General features: G+C 39.8%; 1 protein-coding gene across 1 annotated transcript in view; it reads left to right on the forward strand.

Moving 5' to 3' along the window:
- Positions 1-17,954, forward strand: part of AMT (aminomethyltransferase) — a 525,939-nt gene that overhangs the window by 384,425 nt on the left and 123,560 nt on the right. Inside the window, exon 7 of the mRNA XM_044085737.1 lies at positions 7,652-7,832. Within this exon, the coding sequence (XP_043941672.1) occupies positions 7,652-7,832 (181 nt within the window). The remainder of the gene's footprint in view (positions 1-7,651; positions 7,833-17,954) is intronic.

Below are 17,954 nucleotides of genomic sequence, written 5' to 3' on the forward strand. Positions count from 1 at the left end.
AAAATATCTACGTTTCAAGCAAGGCTCTATGCATTATCAGTTCTCTGCACTTCCCTTAGGCTTATCTACTGCGCCCAGAGTCTTCACAAAGTGCCTGGCTCCAGCCATTGCATACTGCAGGCAGAGAAGTATTCAAATTTACCCATATTTGGAAGATTGCCTGATTCAGGCGGACAGTCAGGAATTGCTACTTCATCACCTGGCATTTGTAAAAAGACTCCTAACTTCACTGGGGTACACCATCAATGAAAAATCACAACTGGTGCCCAGACAAAAAATTGTATTCCTGTGAGGAAGCTTGAACACAACTTGCCAGATGGCATTCCTCACTCCAGAAAAACAGGTCTATTTGACAAACTACTTCAAACTAATGGCCACCAAAACCCCACTATCTGCAAGGAAAATACAAGCCCTAGGGTTCATGGCCTCATGCATTCTACTAATTCCATATGCAAGGATGCATATGAGGAAACTTCAAGTGGTACTTAAAATGTCTCTGGTGTCAACATTCTCAGGACTTGGAAAGAGTGATTCGTATCATACCTTGTCTAAGGGCAGAGTTCCTTTGGTGGACAGAGGCATGCAACCACAACAAGGGACTTCCTTTCACTCAACCCCTCGCCGCCCAAATCCTGACAACAGATGCATCAGACTATGCATGGGGAGCTCACATGGCAGGCAAATGGATTCAAGGCAAATGGAGCCCAGGATAAATTCCCTTGCATATCAATCAAAAAGAGATGTTAGCTGTACAGAATGCTGGGACAGCCTTCAAATACCTTATCCTTCCAGGACAGCTCGTGATAAAAGACAGACAACACCACAGTTATGCGGTACATAAACAGGCAGGGGGAACTCATTCCTACCAACTCTGCAGGTTAGCCATGGCCTTGTGGAACATGGCCTTGAGCAACCAAGTGCACCTGCAAGCTCAATTCCTGCCAGGCAAACAAAATTCACTGGCAGACGACTTAAGCAGAAATCTTCTGGATCCGTATGAGTGGAAACTGGAACCCAACTCATTCAGACTTCTAACCCAGAGGTGGGGGGCCTCTTTGCCTCCCCCAAAACCACCAGTTGAGCACATTTTGCACCAGAAATCCTCACAGCAGAGACTGGAAGGTGGATGCCCTATCCTTTACATGAGAAAACCTCTCAATTTATGCCTTTCGTCCTCTGCCCCTCCTCTCAAAAGTACTACTCAAGATCAAACAGGACAGGCCAAGGACAATCCTTATTGCCTAGACTGGCCGCGCCAGCACTGGTACACACTCCTATGCAGTCTGACAACAGTGCCAGCCTAGCACCTACATCAGACCCCTTCCCTGCTGTCTTAGCAGGAAGGACAGATTTTGCATCCATAGCTGCAAACACTAAACCTTGCAGCCTAGCTTATCCCCTGAATACGCCACCAGCAACCCTCAGCAAACAGGTGCTGGACGTCATCCTTGAAGCCAAAAGGCCTAGCACTAGGAAATCCTATGCTGAAAACTGGAAAAGATATTGTTCTTAGAGTCAGTCTCAAGGAAAGGACACAACTGTGCCCACCTTACCTCTAATCCTTGATTGCCTAGCAGAGCTGCTTCACAGAGGCCTATCCTTCTCATCCATTTAAGATTCATGCCTCTGCCATCCCAGCTCATTATAATACTGAGCCACCTCTCTTTTCTCACCCTCTCGTCAAACAGTTCCTGAGAGGAGATAACAATTTAAGGCCCCCTAGAAGAGCTCCCACCCCGGCCTGGGACCTTAACTTTGTACAGGAGAAGCTCACACTTCCCCCTTTTGAACCTGCTGCTTCAGCAGAGTTAAAATTCCTCTCTTGGAAAACAGCCTTATTTCTAGACATCACTTCATCAAGAAGAGTGTCTGAGTTGCAAGCGCTAATGGCTGTGGAGCCCTTCATTATTTTCCATGCTGACAGGGTTTCCCTTAGGACTATCCCATCATTTATGCCCAAGTGTGACTTTAAACCAATCCATCCATTTGCCAACCTTTTTCCCTAATCCTCGGAATAAAGGGGAAAGGATCCTGCACTCCTTGGACGTGCACAGACAGCTCAGGTTTTACCTTGACGGGATTAAAGCTTACAGAAAATCTGACCAGCTGCTAGTCAGCTTTGCTATAGGGGCAGAACGCAAGGCCATTTCAAAGCAAACCATTTCCAAATGGATAGCACACTGCATCCATTTCTGCTACAAGCACCATGGAAAATCTACCCCACAGAGGATCAGAACTCATTCCACTAGGGCTACCTCAACCTCTACAGCATTTCTCAGGGGAGTCCCTACCAGGGACATCCTGGAAGCTGCAACAATGAGCTCTGTACACACCTTCACCAAGCATTACCACCTACCTATTTTTTTCTAAATCCAGAGCTGGATTTGCTGCAACAGTCTTACAAGGCCTTCTAGCCAGCCCTAACACTTCTTGACTGCCTCCACCCTTCCTCAGCATTGGGAATCAACCCAAGTGTGATGACTGCAACAGTGAAGCACGAAGAACATAATACAGTTGTGTACACTTACCATAAATGTCGATGTTCAAGTGTATTCACTGTTGCAGTCCTGGTTTTCCTCCCTCAAGCCCCCTGGCTTTCTCTATCCTTTCTACTTATCCTCTATATGGCCATATTTTATGGCAGGGATATTTAGTTTTTACTGGAGGTGTTCCACACCATTTAATAGCTTCCTATATTGGGGGCTGCTGACATTCGGGGCAAGAAAAACTGATGTAATGGCGTCAGCTGAATGTTTTATACCCCTGACGACCTGACGTCATGGAAGAGGCGACAGCATCCAATGCAGAAATCCGAAGACTCTGGTATTCGGGCCAACTGAGGGCTACCTGTAGGCAGATAACCCAAGTGTGATGACTGCAACAGAGAATGCAATCGAACATCTACATTTATGGTAAGTGTACACAACTGTACTTTCTGGAAGCAGAGCATGAGGAATTTGTGACCCCATCAGGCTTGTAATGGCCTGAGGGTGTTTGCTTCGGCATGGGGTGCAGATTTGTTAACCTCTAGCTCTAACATCTCATGCTGTTGTATCCCTAACTGCCAATGCTGTTTTAAGGGTGACAGAGGGATACAGGCATCACAGTTGTATCACACATCTGTAGAATTAACTGGATGCTGGTTCCCAGATGCTTGCAGATGACCACTGTTTTTCTAGTTCATCCAGAACCTCTTTTTTTTCTGAATATTCTGATAGTCTTTATTTTATTTATTTATTTATTTTAACGTGAACCTGCTGGCCCTGTAGAAGAAATGAATTTTACCTTTTTACAGAGAAAACCTATACTAGTTGAACCATCAAGACTGCATCTGGTATATTTCCCACGTGGAGCAGCCATTTTGGCAATGCCTGCATTGATCCCTATTGTATTTGATTATAGGCATTTTGCCAAAGAGTACGTGGGAGCATGATAGGGAATTAAAATGCTCCCTTCACTGCCTGGTCAACCTTGTGCATATGGGATGACCAACACCACCACCACCACCAACAAACAAACATAAGGAAAATAACCTTCATCTCACTCAGACATGGAATGACCACCACCAACAACAAACATAAGGAAATAACCATCATCTCACTCAGACATTGGGAAGGGAAAGACTTGGGCTACTCGGAGCAGATGTGTTTTTCCATTGGTTATGACAGTAATAAAGATGATGAGTCATTATCTTAAGTTGGAGTATGTTGTCTCATCGAAGGTAGTCTCAGCGAACACAATTAAAACAAAAACATTTTGCTGAAACCACTTTTGTCAACAGTGAAGATTGCTTTCCACCACTGTTGTGTGACCTTGAACTTGGTATATGTATTTCTTGGGAGTGGGGGGTGTCCGCAACATGAAATTCTTTGTGTTCGCTGAAGGTGGTGTCAGTGAACTGCATTTATTTGCATTCACCGAAAATGCCTTTTCACTCCGGGGAATCACGTCAGTCACCCTGCTAGACAGGGGTCCAGGGAAGTAAATAGTGTGGGAAGAAATAGCCAGAGAATTGTTATGGCTAGGCTTGTATAGGCTCTAGGGCTGATAGACTAGTACCAACCTATGAACCTATAAGATTGATATGAATGCATCTTAAGCACTCTCCAGGATGTGTCCTTTGGAAAGACTCCTTCCCCATTTAATGGTTACTATATTAAATGAAGTACAATTCTGACTTCATAAATGTTAACTGGATTTACTGAATGTTGAAGAAGTCAAGCCAGCTGCTGTTCTTCTATTAATACATGTATTCCAGAAATCTTTGAGCGCTTTATTAGAGCCTGATTCTTAGTGATTGGTGCCCAGAAAGCCTGACCACTTTGATTAGAGGTGGAATTTACAGGAATCCTGTGGTTGATCTTTCATTTATTTCCCTAAATACAGCTATAGGCTCAAATTTGGCACCAAGTAATGCATTGCTAAATGGCAACAACTTTTTTTTTTTTTTTTTTTTTTATACATGTGGCAAGAAAGTTTACGCTTCAGCTAGTCTAGGAATTTCAGCTATTAATAGCCAAACCGACATGATTCAGTACTAAGGAGGCATTGTAAAACAGATTAATAATATGAGCAGCAGTATGTCAGCTGCAGCCCTGAATCAGTGCCTCTTAAAGAAAATGCAGACCACTGTGTGAGGTAGCAAGTGTCCTGCTAAATTCAGCTGTGTCACTATCGATGCCTCTACCAAGGGTGGCCACCTCATATTTAAAAGTCTGTAGATATTCTAAACTGTTGACAATATTTACAGGTAGGAAAAATTTCTTTTCAGGGTTTTTGTAATTTATAAATTGCTGTTAGGTTTTGTTAAAAGGAATATTAAATGTTATCATTTGCATGATACAACAAACTGTCAAATCATCCATCCAGCTAGAAAATTAATTGATTAATAATAAAGTTTACCAGACTTCACATAAGTGAGATTATATTTATTGAGGCTTTCTTCTGATATGCTCAGTGAGATGACATTTTTGTCCGTTCTTTTTGAAAAACACTGTGCACTCAAAAGCAGATCCAGCACTAGGCGATCTAGGCAGCTGCCTAGTGCCCTTGTTAGGGGGTACCCAGCTTCACTATAAAAATAAAATAAAAAAATTTAGACCCACACCACAGGTCTGGTGATGTTATTTACACCACAAATACTGGCCAAATGAATAAAAAATAAATTTATTTAAACAGAACTTGCAAAATCTCAAAATCTCTAGCACCTCGGCTATGCTTAGCCTTTACAGAGTACACTTTTTTCTATAACATTTCAATCCATACACTATACCCTCACTAGGAAAAAGTAAAAAGATTGTTTTAAATGGCACAGTCCCATGTGGAAAATGTGAGGTGTGCGGATGTGGTAGGGAATTGTATGAGTATAAATGGAAAAAAAGAAATTTCAGATAAAAGGTTTCTATAATTGTGATAGTGAGGGTATAGTGTATGGATCAAAATGCCCCTGTGGGAAGTATTATGTGGGTGAAAGCAAAAGGAGCTTTTCTACAAGGTTAAAGGAACATGTAAGAGATATAGGGAAGAATAAAATATCAAGTCCAGTGACAATACATTTCAATGAATGTCATGGGGGGAGGCCAGAGGGGTTACAAGCCACCATGTTAGATCAAGTTTATGAAAAAAAAATGGTGACACCAACAGATGTTAAAAATATATTAAAAAAAAGGAAACAATATTGATTTTAAAGTTTGACACTCTTTTCCCAAGAGGTTTGAATCAAGAATGTAATTGGAAGTGTTTGCTATAATGTATTTTTTTAATTATACATAGATAATTGAATAATTATTTTATTGATTGGTAATGAGATGATGTGTACAAGGGGGAGATGTTATAGAAAAATGTGTACTCTGTAAAGGCAAAGCATAGCCGAGGTGCTAGAGATTTTGCAAGTTCTGTTCAAATAAATTTATTTTTTATTCACCTGACCAGTATTTGTGGTGTAAATAAAAAAAATTGTTAAAGAAAAGAAACAGTGGGATCCTTTTCTAAACACAGCAAGTATTAGGACCCTGTGGGAGAACTTCCTTACCCTTGTGACTTTCGTAAGGCCTGGAATGTCATCTAAACCCACACAAGAAACTAGGGATACAGAGCAAACAAGCTATGCAGTGTGTGTGTGTGTGTGTGTGTGTGTGTGTGTGTGTGTGTGTGTGTGTGTGTGTAAGTGCAATGCCTCAGTTAGGGGCACTGCCTAGTTAAGTGAGTCAGCTCAGAGTCAAACCCTGAATCTTAACCTAGAACAGGCAAATGCCTTAAACCTCCACACAAACTGCCAGCTCTCCTCTAATTGAGTGTCATGCAGAGAGTTTCAAAGCTGAGCTGTGTTAGTGGTGCAACAAGTAGCACACTTGCTTTTGATGCAGAAGGTTGTGGGTTCTCTTTCCACAACATGTAGATTGATTGCTGACACTACTGTGCAGCATAATGGAGGATGGGGGTGCTGCACTCCTGAGTGGGTCCTCCTTTGGATGAGATGCCTAGTAACGATTAACCTGTTGTTGGTTTGCCGGCCATTCCCTATTGCAGTTTTACTAGCACACCAATAACATAACCAGTTTTTTCTTCATAAGGAGCAGGCACTGAATTTGTAGGTGAAACAAAATCCAAAGTTGTTTGCCACCAGCATCCTCTTCATTAGTTATAGTTCTCATTAATATGGAATTATTCAAATTACTTTTACTTTTGCAAAGATTGTGCATATTGTTTGATATTGTGGATTATAATGACAGAAGTTTGAATGGCCTTTTATGGTTGAAATGTTCTGAAATGGATATTTTTGTCATTATTGGTTCCTACATTTTGTTTCATGGCTTACTGGAAAATATTCAAAACAAATTTAAAACACACTGTAACAAGTTGTGCTGTATTATACAAGGAATATAATTTAATACAATCAGGAAGGTGAATCAAAGAACACATGCATGTATGCATGGTCCTAAAAAATTGTGCAGGTGGCTCGTGGTTTGAAAACAGCCCAAAGATAAACTTAATCCACCACTGGCCAGATTCATTTTCTATGAATGTGGGTTTCAATGCAGTTTCAAGGGTAGAGAAGTTTACTGTTGTTCGTGCTAAGTCTGTTTTCATTGTGAGGCTGTATTGCTTTGTTTAGCAAATGGCTATTAGTGTTTTTGCTATAAAATTTGAAATAAAAGTTTTAAATTAAATCCAAATCTCTGTAATTATTGTAGCGGTGAAGAAGAAAATAGTATGTACATTGACAGGTTTGAACAGTGTGTAAGGTAACTGGGGAAAAAATAGTCAAATAATGAGACACTGGAATGGCAGCAGGGTTCCATTACCCTGCCTGGGGCCCAATGACCTCGAGCTGGCTCTGTGTACACCGGATCTCTGTTGTTAAATAGGTATTAAACTTGCTGCAGTTTTACCCAATCTCCTGCTGTGTGTATAAGGTGCATGGCAGGAGATTGTGATTTCAAATTGGAGGTTATTGACTTAAATTAGTGGTAACAGTCAGAACAGGTAACGTTAAAGGAGTAAAGTATATTAATGTAGCTTTACAGAGTAAAATAATAGGTAGAAAAGTATAGAAAAATAGTTGGATTGTAGGCAGAACTGCACCATATTATGATTTTAAAATTTTTTTCTCATGAGGTGTTAATGGTATGCATTTTAAAACTTTTCTTAGATATCTATACCTGTTAAACATGCCGTCCATATTGCTGAATCTTTATTAAAGGACAGTGAAGTAAAATTGGCTGGTCTCGGGTCCAGAGACAGTCTTCGTCTGGAAGCAGGATTATGTCTGTATGGCAATGACATTGATGAAACATCAAGCCCTGTTGAAGCTAGTTTGCTGTGGACCATTGGTAAGCTTACAAGAAAAACAGAATTGTTTTGACAGAATTATTTGTGTATGTGGGTGTATCCCTCTGTGTTTGAAGTTTAGGAGGGGAAGTAGGACTGCACTGCATTTTATGTCTAGCAGATTTATTCTAGCACAATATCCAAGATGTTTTGCATCTGTTTTCTTAACTAGAAAAAGAGGTATTGCTGTAGTAGCCTGTGACTATATATACTGTTAAAATTGCATATTATGGCAGCATTTATACTCAGCAGCACAATGTGTAAGACTTTGTTTAAGCCAGGTTGTAATTTGTGAATGAGGCTGAAACACCAAAAGCCCTTTACTGACTTTTTTTGTCAGCAGAACTACATTTATTGGAAGGATACATGGTTATATGCAGTCACATGTTCATTATTAAGGGTTACCTGCATTTTCTGTTAGTTGGACATTTGATCTTCAGTAACTGTTGTCACAAAGTATACAGTGCACAAAATTCTGAAGCAAGAGGTGCCATTTGTACAGAAGTTGTGTGAACTTGGTATGAGGGTAGCCAGCTTCATTCACATAGAGGGATAAAGCTTGACTATAACTAAAGAAAACCAAGTTTATTTAGAACTTCGGGCACCTCTTGGAGCTGGCCTGGGGAATGGAGGAGTAGTGAGGCTTAGCCTTCTTGCCTCTGATGAGGGGGGTTGTATTTTCGAAACCACACACTGTGCCAGGGCATTACAGTAGTCAAAGCTTGAAGAGACCAAAAACATGCACGACTGTGAATAAATCCGCAGGGGAAATAAGATGTTTATTCATTTATATGTTCATGTGGTAGCAAGATAATTTGATGATGGCTGAGATCTGGTCCTTTTAAAGTAAGCTTTTTATCAAACACCACACCATGACTGCACATCTTAGAAACAAACTCCAGCCTAACGAAGGACAGTTATGGGGCCAAAGAGTTATGCACAATAGCATAAATGGTCGTAACAGTTGTTTTGCTGGCAATGAACTTGAGACAGTCTTGTCAGTTGTAGATACAGTCCAAGTCCGCGACAGGTTTATTTAGAGCCACTGTAGAGTGTTAAAGGAAGGAGTGGTATAGCTATGTGTCATCAGCATAGGGGTGCGATTTTTTTTCTCCTTTTTTTCCCCTATTGCTGGCCTGCTATCTTGGTCAATAAGCCCTTTTATTCCCTTTACTAGGGAGAGACAACTAGAAGGGTCATCATCTGTGTAACCATTAGCAACGGTTCAAATTTTTTTCAGTTTTCTTCCCACCTTAACCTCATGTGCATCTAGTGAGATGTTGGGGAGGGGCGTATAATGTACTGTCCACAGAGAATGTTGCCTCACTTCCACAAAGTATGTTCTGTCCAAACAGCCCTGCCCTCCACGTGGAGCATGAGCAGTGGGCTAGCCAGCCCCACCAGGTAGATTCCACTACCATACAGTTCCTTGGGAAAATCGAATGGGCCACAACTCCTTAGTCCCCACCCTCCTTGCCTGGCTCCTACAGTGTCTGAGGCATTGCCTGGCTAACAGTCAGGGCTTCATTCCTCTACACTACAGAACTAAGCATATGAGTGTAAATTTAGACCTTTACTTTGAATAATGTCTCCAAGCAGGAGCATGTACATGATAAACAATAACAGACCAAAGACAGAACCCTGCTGCACCTCACATGTCAGATGATAGGGAAAGAAGTTAACACCTGAAACCTCCTGCTGAGTATGTCTAGCGAGGTAAGAGGCAGACCACTGATGTAGAACACCGAAGTTGCTGTTGTAGTGGGTCAGATGATCTAATAAGATTTCTTGGTCCAGTAGCCTTTGTTTTTCTTCAGGAGAAGAAACTGTTTCAAAATATTCCAGAACACTGAGATGTCCTTTTCTGATTTTATCAGGTGCAAAATATCATCTGCAAATAAAACCAATTTTCCTTGATTACAATACCAGTTATACTATGAATTTCTGAGTCCCTTAATTTATTTGCCAGTGGCTTTAAATATATTTAAGTAAATAACAAAGGGGAAAGAGGACACCCCTCCCTAGTTCCTCTTTTCTGACATAATGCATCAGAAGGGAACACACTCACTTTAATTTTTGTCTCCAGTCCCCTCACGTGTCCACCTCATTGTTGCATCAGGGAATGCAAATGCTTTCATTGCCTTACTCATAAAAATCACAGCTTACTCTGTTGATTGCTTTTTCTGTATCAAGACCCACCAGCAACAGTGGTATTTTCTTAAATTCTGCTTCTGTATGAGTCATCGTTGTCCTGTTAATATTCTCAAATGTTTGCTTCCCCTCCACAAAACTACAGTGATCCATATCCATTAATTTTGGCATCACATTTCACATTCATTTAGCCATTATAGACATAAACACTCATGGTTTGGAATCTAAATGGGTCTATATGAAATTGTATCTGATGGGTTCTTACCATCTTTAGGTTTTACAGCCACTACAGCTTTCTTTCAGAATGTTGATGCTTCTTCTCCTTTTAAAATACTGTTAAGCAAAACCTTCCATATTTTATCACTTCTTCCCTCCTAGCTTCCAAACTGACTTGGGCATTTATCTTCTGAGACAGGATAGCCATTCATTCTTATCAGAAATATTACTGGCAAAATTACTTCATTCAGACTGACTTCTTCCAAGTCTTATTTGTCTATTGAATACTTATCTCACACAGAAGCCATATATGTGTCTATGTATTTCGACTACGACAAGATGATGAAGGTTTTAATTTAGGAACAGATTAAGATAATCTTGCCCTTTTCCCATCTGTCTTATTGGAAGGTAGAGACTCTTCTTACAGCCTCATTTTCAGCCTCTGTCTTAATGGCATTTGAATCAAGGACTGACATTTCCTGACAGAATCCATTGTTAACACTGACTGCAACCCTAGTGTCAACAGCTGTCAACATCTTAGGTCCACACTTTGGTGCTGACTACACTATTGACTCCATTACTATTGATGCCAATTCTGGTGGCTCAGACCTGAGGCTTGGAGTCTGTACTGATGGTCTTGGGGTCATTTCACACATCCACGTGTTCATCAAGAAGGGGGCCTCTGTCTTCAGTGAGGGATTATTATTTACTAGTGGGGCAGTCTCAATGTTAATGTTCATGGGGTACATAAGATGTCAAAGGTCACCATCCCACCCCTGCTACATCCTCGGGTACAGATGGATTTGGACCTTGCCTTCTACCCAGTCTTGTCTAAGTCTGTTTTTGAGGCCTCTCTTCCTTTTCATGTGGGCAGAGGTTCAGATGACCAATGTATGGGTCTTCTACACAGATCTTGTTCTCTTTTGTCTTCCTCTTCATTGTGTGCCTCCTCATTGTCTCCCCCACCTAGAAGAGAAGGTAAGCATACTTCTACGAGGATACATATTGATCCATCTTGTTTCTCCAGCTCTGCATACTAAGGATTGGGATGAAACTGATTCCCATCTCATCCTTATGACCCCAGATTTATGGAGGGCTTAGAGCTTATGAGTTAGTGGGGGGTGGCCCTGAAGAGATACTTTTGTGTGTTAAGATCCTGTAGAAGGCTTTCCAGGCATCTTCCTCATCCTCCTGTGTGGTGCATCTGGTTGATGAGACAGTGATTATGTTTGTCCAGTGGGATTGTAAAGGCTTTGATGTGGTAACCCCTGTACCTAGTAGGAAGGGCGAGATCCTCCATTTGCCTAAGGCTTAGGAATCTTTGTTGAGTACACCTGTTGTTGACTCCATATTTGCAGAGCTGGGCCTCAGGTCAGGATTGTGCACATATCCCAGAGTCCAGTGGTACACTTGGCTAGTAAGGAGTTCAACTCTTGTACCATTTTTGGGAAGGGCCTACATGTCTTTCACTTTTTCTATAAGGGTGCTTAGATACTTAAAACCGCATGCTTTATTTCCATTAGGAGCTCGCAAAAGAGTTAAACAAAACACTGAACAAGTTCCTGAAGAATGATGAACAAGAAGAGTAAACGGATTTCTCATGCTGCAGCAATTTCTTTTATAAGTAAATATACAATGGGTATAGCCCAATTGCCATGATAGCTGAAAAAGGACAGCAGGAGCGGTCATCATTGTTCACTGTAATGCCTGGTTCTGCCTCACTGATTTTTGTCAGGAACTTACAGGCATCTTTCCAAAATGTTCCATTTAAAGGTGACAGAGAATTTGGCTCACAGGTGAGGCAGAAACTTATGAAGAGTGAAAAAGGTGGTAGAACTTTATCAACTGATGGACTCCATTTCCAAACATCACAGCAAACATTTACTGAGAATCAGAAAGGTCCTAGGCAGTTGTGGTTCAGCAGGACCAGTATCAACAGCAATAATAGTTGTAACAATGATCTGTCCAAAAAAAAAAAAGTCTGTTGTGACCCCCTTCTCAGGACAATATTTTTGGCATGGTTCATCTCCCAAGGGCCACAAAAAAAAAATACAGCTGTCCTGAGCACTTAACAGATTGCCCTTGCCTTAAAGTAAATGAGTGTCATTTGCCCATTCATATGTCAGCATGAATGTCTATCTCACAGGACAGGGCAAATGAATAAAGGGACATTTCTTATTTTTTAATTGCGTACCTTTATTCCCTTTGCCTGCTGACCTGCAAGTTTTCCAGTACTGGACACTTATTCATTGCCCAGTAGTGGGGAGTCTCACATCCAGTCAAGTGCCATCCTGGATGGGCTTTTATATAGGCAGGTATCAGGATTAGGGGTTTCTTATGTTCTCTTTGTGGAACCCTAGCCCTGAGAGTGATTTTATGAATGGACTAACTCCTGTCTGGTAGTGATGTGAGAATTTGTCACTGCAAGGACTGCCTCAGCCATTTAATCCATTCATATGTGCTCTTCCATGTGCAGCTGCAAGGTCTGTTGCTTGGATGGTTGCATCTATGTTCTCTCTGCACTGGCTTCCCACATCCCAAGTCTACACCTCCAGCAGAAGCAAGAACAGCAGTGCAAGCTGGGTGGGCATGTCCAGCCAGCCTGTCAGCCTGTGATATCAATTGCCTGAGCTGTTAATTAAACACAAGTCGCCTGAACCATAGTTAACACTTTATCTCCATACACCACTGATGAAAGCTAACTGGCATTGTTTTCAGAGACTACAAAATTAGTTTTGTTTCCCAACTCTGTCTACTGCCTCTCTCTTTTGCTAAAGTCGCAGCCTGTCAAAACCATGTGCCAAAGAAAGAAGTAAAAAACCTCCTAGCAAAAGTGAACAACCCAGGAGGTTTGATGAGATAAGTTTCAGACTTTCACGATAGCTCAACACTGATCAAGAGCCAATTTTCAGCACCACCCGTGTGAAAACAGAAACTGAGGAAAAAATCCAATAAAATTGTCAGGTTGGGTAAAATTCAGTTATTGGCTAGTAAGTGCACTACCTGAATGGCAGCAAAGAAGAAATTTGGAAAACCTGAAAGAAAAATGAACAAAAAAAAAGGGGGGGGGGTGAAGAGAAAACACTGGCTGGGAAAACTCCTGGAGCTAATCAGCAAAAAGCAGTTCAATCTTTAGATTTAGTATAAAAGATGGCTTCCAGTAATTTAGAGAAAAAATAAATCAATTGTACTTAGAGGTGATTAGAATAAATTAAATATTGAAGAAATGTATCAACTCAAATAACAAAATGCTGGAAAAAAATAGAAGAAGCTTTAACTAGCTGTTCAGATGAACTGATAAAACTGCAAATCAGATGTTGGAATGAAGAAAAGGCAGGCTAAATAAATATGAAGATTCTCAAGAAAAGGTATTGCAGAAAATACTATAGCTAGAAGATGAGGTCACAGAGAAAACCTGAGATTTTCTGCTGTACCAGAAAACCTGTGAGGAACAGACTATATTAATTTTATGAAAGCACCAATAAGCAACTGGACTTGTGTTCTACAGCAGAGTTTAACTGAAAAGGCACATAGAGTGTATGGCGCAGACCTGGCTATGAGAAAGTAGACGAGACACAGATTAGTAAAGTTGCAGTCATACCAGCAGAATGAGTTGACTGTGAGAAGACTGTGGCAGGAAGGAAAAGTATTAAAAATGAGGGTGTTTGTGGAAATGATTATTCACTGTACTCCAGGCAGAAAAAAACAAATGTATCCCAGCAGTCAGGGAATGTTGAGAGACAGATGTGGGATTCAAACTGCTATATCTAGCTGTCTTCAGAATATTTTTTCCTGGAGGAACAAAGGTGTTTTTGGATGCAGAACAAGCTAAGAGGGGAAAAGGTTTATCCAACAAGCAGAAGATAACTGCTTCTCATTCTTCTGACAAAGCTCTTAGAGATTTTGCCAGTGAAACCATTTCCATTGTCCTAAAGGAAATTGCTTGAGAGACAAAAAAACAAAAAAAAAAAGGAGTTGACCAGAAGAATCAGGTGTGCCTTAGACTTGAACCAGAGTCTGGTGTTGGGAGGTGATCAGGAAGAACATTTAGTGAATAAATGGGAGACTGTAAAGCATCAATCACATTTGTGAAATATGGCTTTGCAAGAAAAAGTAGCTGAGAAAGACTGGAATTTTGTTGACTGCTGAACTTGTTGGTTGACTGTAAAGCATATGTCACACTTTGACATTAATGTTTAGAAGAACACTAAAGGGGAAAAAAGTAACTGTAAATAAAACAATTTTTGATCTTATTAGTATTTATATAAAACATTTCATGATAATATTGCACTAATGGAAATGCACATTGCCAGTCAAATGGGACAAGTCACAAGCTCCAGGGATCTCATCCTAGCCTGTGTCATTAACAGAACATGTGGGGGAGAGACGGATCTGTCTCCCAGAGATTGCCACTCCTCTGGAATAAGCTTCTACTTCATGTAAAGCGGAGCTCCTCAGCGACTTTATGTAAGTGCAGCCTTGACAACTGGGTAACCATTAATGCACTGCAGGGATGGCACCTGTAAAACCATAAATTCAAGCCAGGGGTGGCACCTCTGTCCCTCATGGACAGAGGCAGTCAGTGCTGGTCATAGAATTGCTATGCTGACAATGACCATCTAACTATGGTCGTTATTGTACACTGTTACATGGTTAGGCTTGTGAAGGTCCTAGGGCCATTAGCCTAGTAACCTCCTATGAACCTATAAGCTGCATGGTATATTGTAAATGTGGAGGGAGTGTTTTCATTGACTACTGTGTATGTTAAAACTAGTAAAGTAAACAAATACTTTTTTATTGGTTGTAATAAGTATAAAATTTGCATTATAATAACATAAGAAACGGTGTAGAGAAGCAAATTTAACTTAATGTAATGTTGGGATCTTGGGTTGTTGAGGTGGGGTGACATGTAAAAGTGTATTGATAATGTGGACTTAAGATAACTTTCTTGTTTTACAAGAGTCTAGTTTAATGTATTTGGCTTAAGCTAAAAATATTTCTTTTCTGCTAACCACTCTTGCAAAATAAGACAAAATGGTTGAAGGCATGAAAAATACTAAGTTTCTTGCATCTGCAAAGACTTTTGCTTTTTTCATTAGCAAATGCTGCTCAGTGGATAACAAGATGCATCTGAAGGTAGGTGGCCAGGAGGATTCTAGCTTTTTTTTTATCATTGCTAACTACTTTTACATGGAGTGGAGCTGTCTGCATGTGCAAGTAATTAATCTTGAGAGCACTGAACCTTCTACACAGAGACAAATGCAAACATTAAAGATGCAGTGGCATGCAGTCCAGTGAAAAAGTTTGAAATTATGGGAAATTAATAAAAGATAGCCTTCCAAGCATCCTTAAAACATAATAGAACAGCACATTGTTTAGTTTTATTTTAAAGATAGTAAATGCAGTTTTTCTTATGGCAACGCAATGTTTTTTTGAAAGCATGCAAGCTGTTTTTCACATCTGGAATGAAAATAGAGATATGAAAACAACAGGCAGCATTTCTTGAATTATATCCAATGTTATAACTGGTGTGGTAATCTAGAATCTGTTTAAGTGGGAATAGAGGCTGTGACGTGCTCTTTAGTGTGGGTAGCCTTGATTTTAGATTAAATAATGCCTGTAGCTGCAGCTGCCAATTTGGGGTAATTGTTCCTGTCTAGAGAGTTGCTCTTCGTTTGTTGAAAAATGTATATAGTTTTTTATGTTTGTTTTAACCTAATAGAGGGTAGGGGTATTCTGAAAATATATTTAGATTTTTGCTTGAGAATTTTAAAAACTCTTGAAATGTGACATAGGTAGAAATAGTGATGAGAAGAAACAGCAGCATAAAAGATCAGCTTGCCAAACATTAGTGAGTGCATGTAAGACAAAGTTGAAAGTACATATTCAAAAAACTATCACATATAATATGTGGGAACAATAGCTTTTTATCGTAATGGCTGCTGTATCCATATTGTCTTGGAACATAAGGGCTTTACATGTATAGACAAACAGTACTGAATTATATCAAGAATTGCAGGATACAACTACTAATGCTGCAGGAATCAGATTTGGAAAGAAATAAGCATGTCAATTTGACAAAGGATTTCAGAATGGTTATTCAGAATATTAGGGGGCAAAAGAAAAGGGGAGTAATAATGCTGATTGTTTGATTAAGTGTCTCCAATAGTGATGTAATAGGGAAATGACAGAAAGGTGGTTATGTAGCTGTAAGGAGCTATTGGCAAGGGAGAATTATGCTGGTATGTATTTATATTCCACCAAAAACTGATTTTATGGAGCTTTAGAAAATTTGGGGAGAAATAATCATTGTTCAGCAGGGACTATAACTTTAGGTCAGGACTGGAGCTTGATTTTCAATAGTGAAGACGTATCAGGGACCCAGCAGGGAAGTGTAATAAAAGAGGGTAGATTTTTAAAGAAATTTATTAAAATATTTGGTATGGCAGATGTGTATTCAGTAGTAGGAACTGGGAGTGAATTTACATTTTCCCGAAGGTACCATAACTGGGCTGCACTGATAGAAATTGCATTTCACTGGAGCTTGTGCATTTAATTTAAATCTTCAACAAACACCCAATACCTATTTCAGATCATGCACCAATAAAAACTAAAACAAAAATGCAGTGTAATGAAGTAAAAATGACATGGTGCTTTCTGACCTGCCTGTTAAAAAGAGAGGAATTTAAGGATTGGTTAATGGAAATTATTCAGGAGTTATTAGGGAAGACCTAAATTTCTTCAGAAAGGATAGTTAGTGAGTGGGATAAAATGAAAATGGAGTTTAAATAGGGTAGAAATAAAATAGAGATATGTTTAAGCAATGTGAATCAGAGGTGCTGACAAAAGTTAAAGTATTACATAATAAGGGACTCTCACAGAGCAAGAAGAGGCTGCATGGATGGATGGATTCAAGAGTTTAGAAAGATTGCAGTTAAGCAGATTATTTTTGATAACTCCAGAACACACGCAAAAAAACAACTTTTAGCACAATGATTTGGGAAACAGAAAGTGGAAAGGGTTGTCATTAAACTTAGGTTGCCTATGAGCAGATGAATAACCAGAGATCCTGTAGAGGTATTTCTGAAATGTTATGAAAATTTGTATAAAGCAGAGGAATGTAAAAACCAATAATGAGGACAATGGAAAATGTTTATGGAAGACTTAATTATGCAAAGGTTAGAGGGGGATGAGGTTTAACAACTAATAATTGAAACAGGTGGAAATGATATAAAATTATGTATAATCTATCTACTGAGAAGTCTCCAGAAACAGATGGTATTCCTGTGGAAATTTGGAAGCTATGAGGGAAGAAAGTGCTAATGATCTAGAAGATTTTGTTTAATAGTGTTTTAAAAGGAGAGGAAGCAGCAACAACTTGGAAGAAATTTGTGGTGGCTGTATTAGACAATGACGATCCAGAGGGAAGTAGAATGTAAGAAAATACAGCTGATGTTTGTGGGTCTTGATGGAGAGAAAGTATTCAACGTAGTAAACTTGTTTTTTATGAGTAGAGCAATTGAAGCATTTGCATTTCTTGATGTAACAAGGTTAATTAAGAAGATGTGTGAAGGATTGGAAGCAGGAATTAAAGTGGGAGTGTTCCTGTTTGATAAGGAGTCAGGCAGGGGTGTCTCTTTCCCCTTTGTTATTTGCTTTATAGTTACAAACATTGACAAAGAAAATAAGGAGCTCAGAATTTCAAGGATATATTTGGTGTGGTAATCAAGAAAAAATGGCTTATTTGCAGTTGATAT

The sequence above is a fragment of the Protopterus annectens genome, chromosome 10.part0 (genome assembly GCF_019279795.1).
Source record: "Protopterus annectens isolate FY-2018-M chromosome 10.part0, PAN1.0, whole genome shotgun sequence".
Lineage (NCBI taxonomy): Eukaryota > Metazoa > Chordata > Ceratodontiformes > Protopteridae > Protopterus > Protopterus annectens.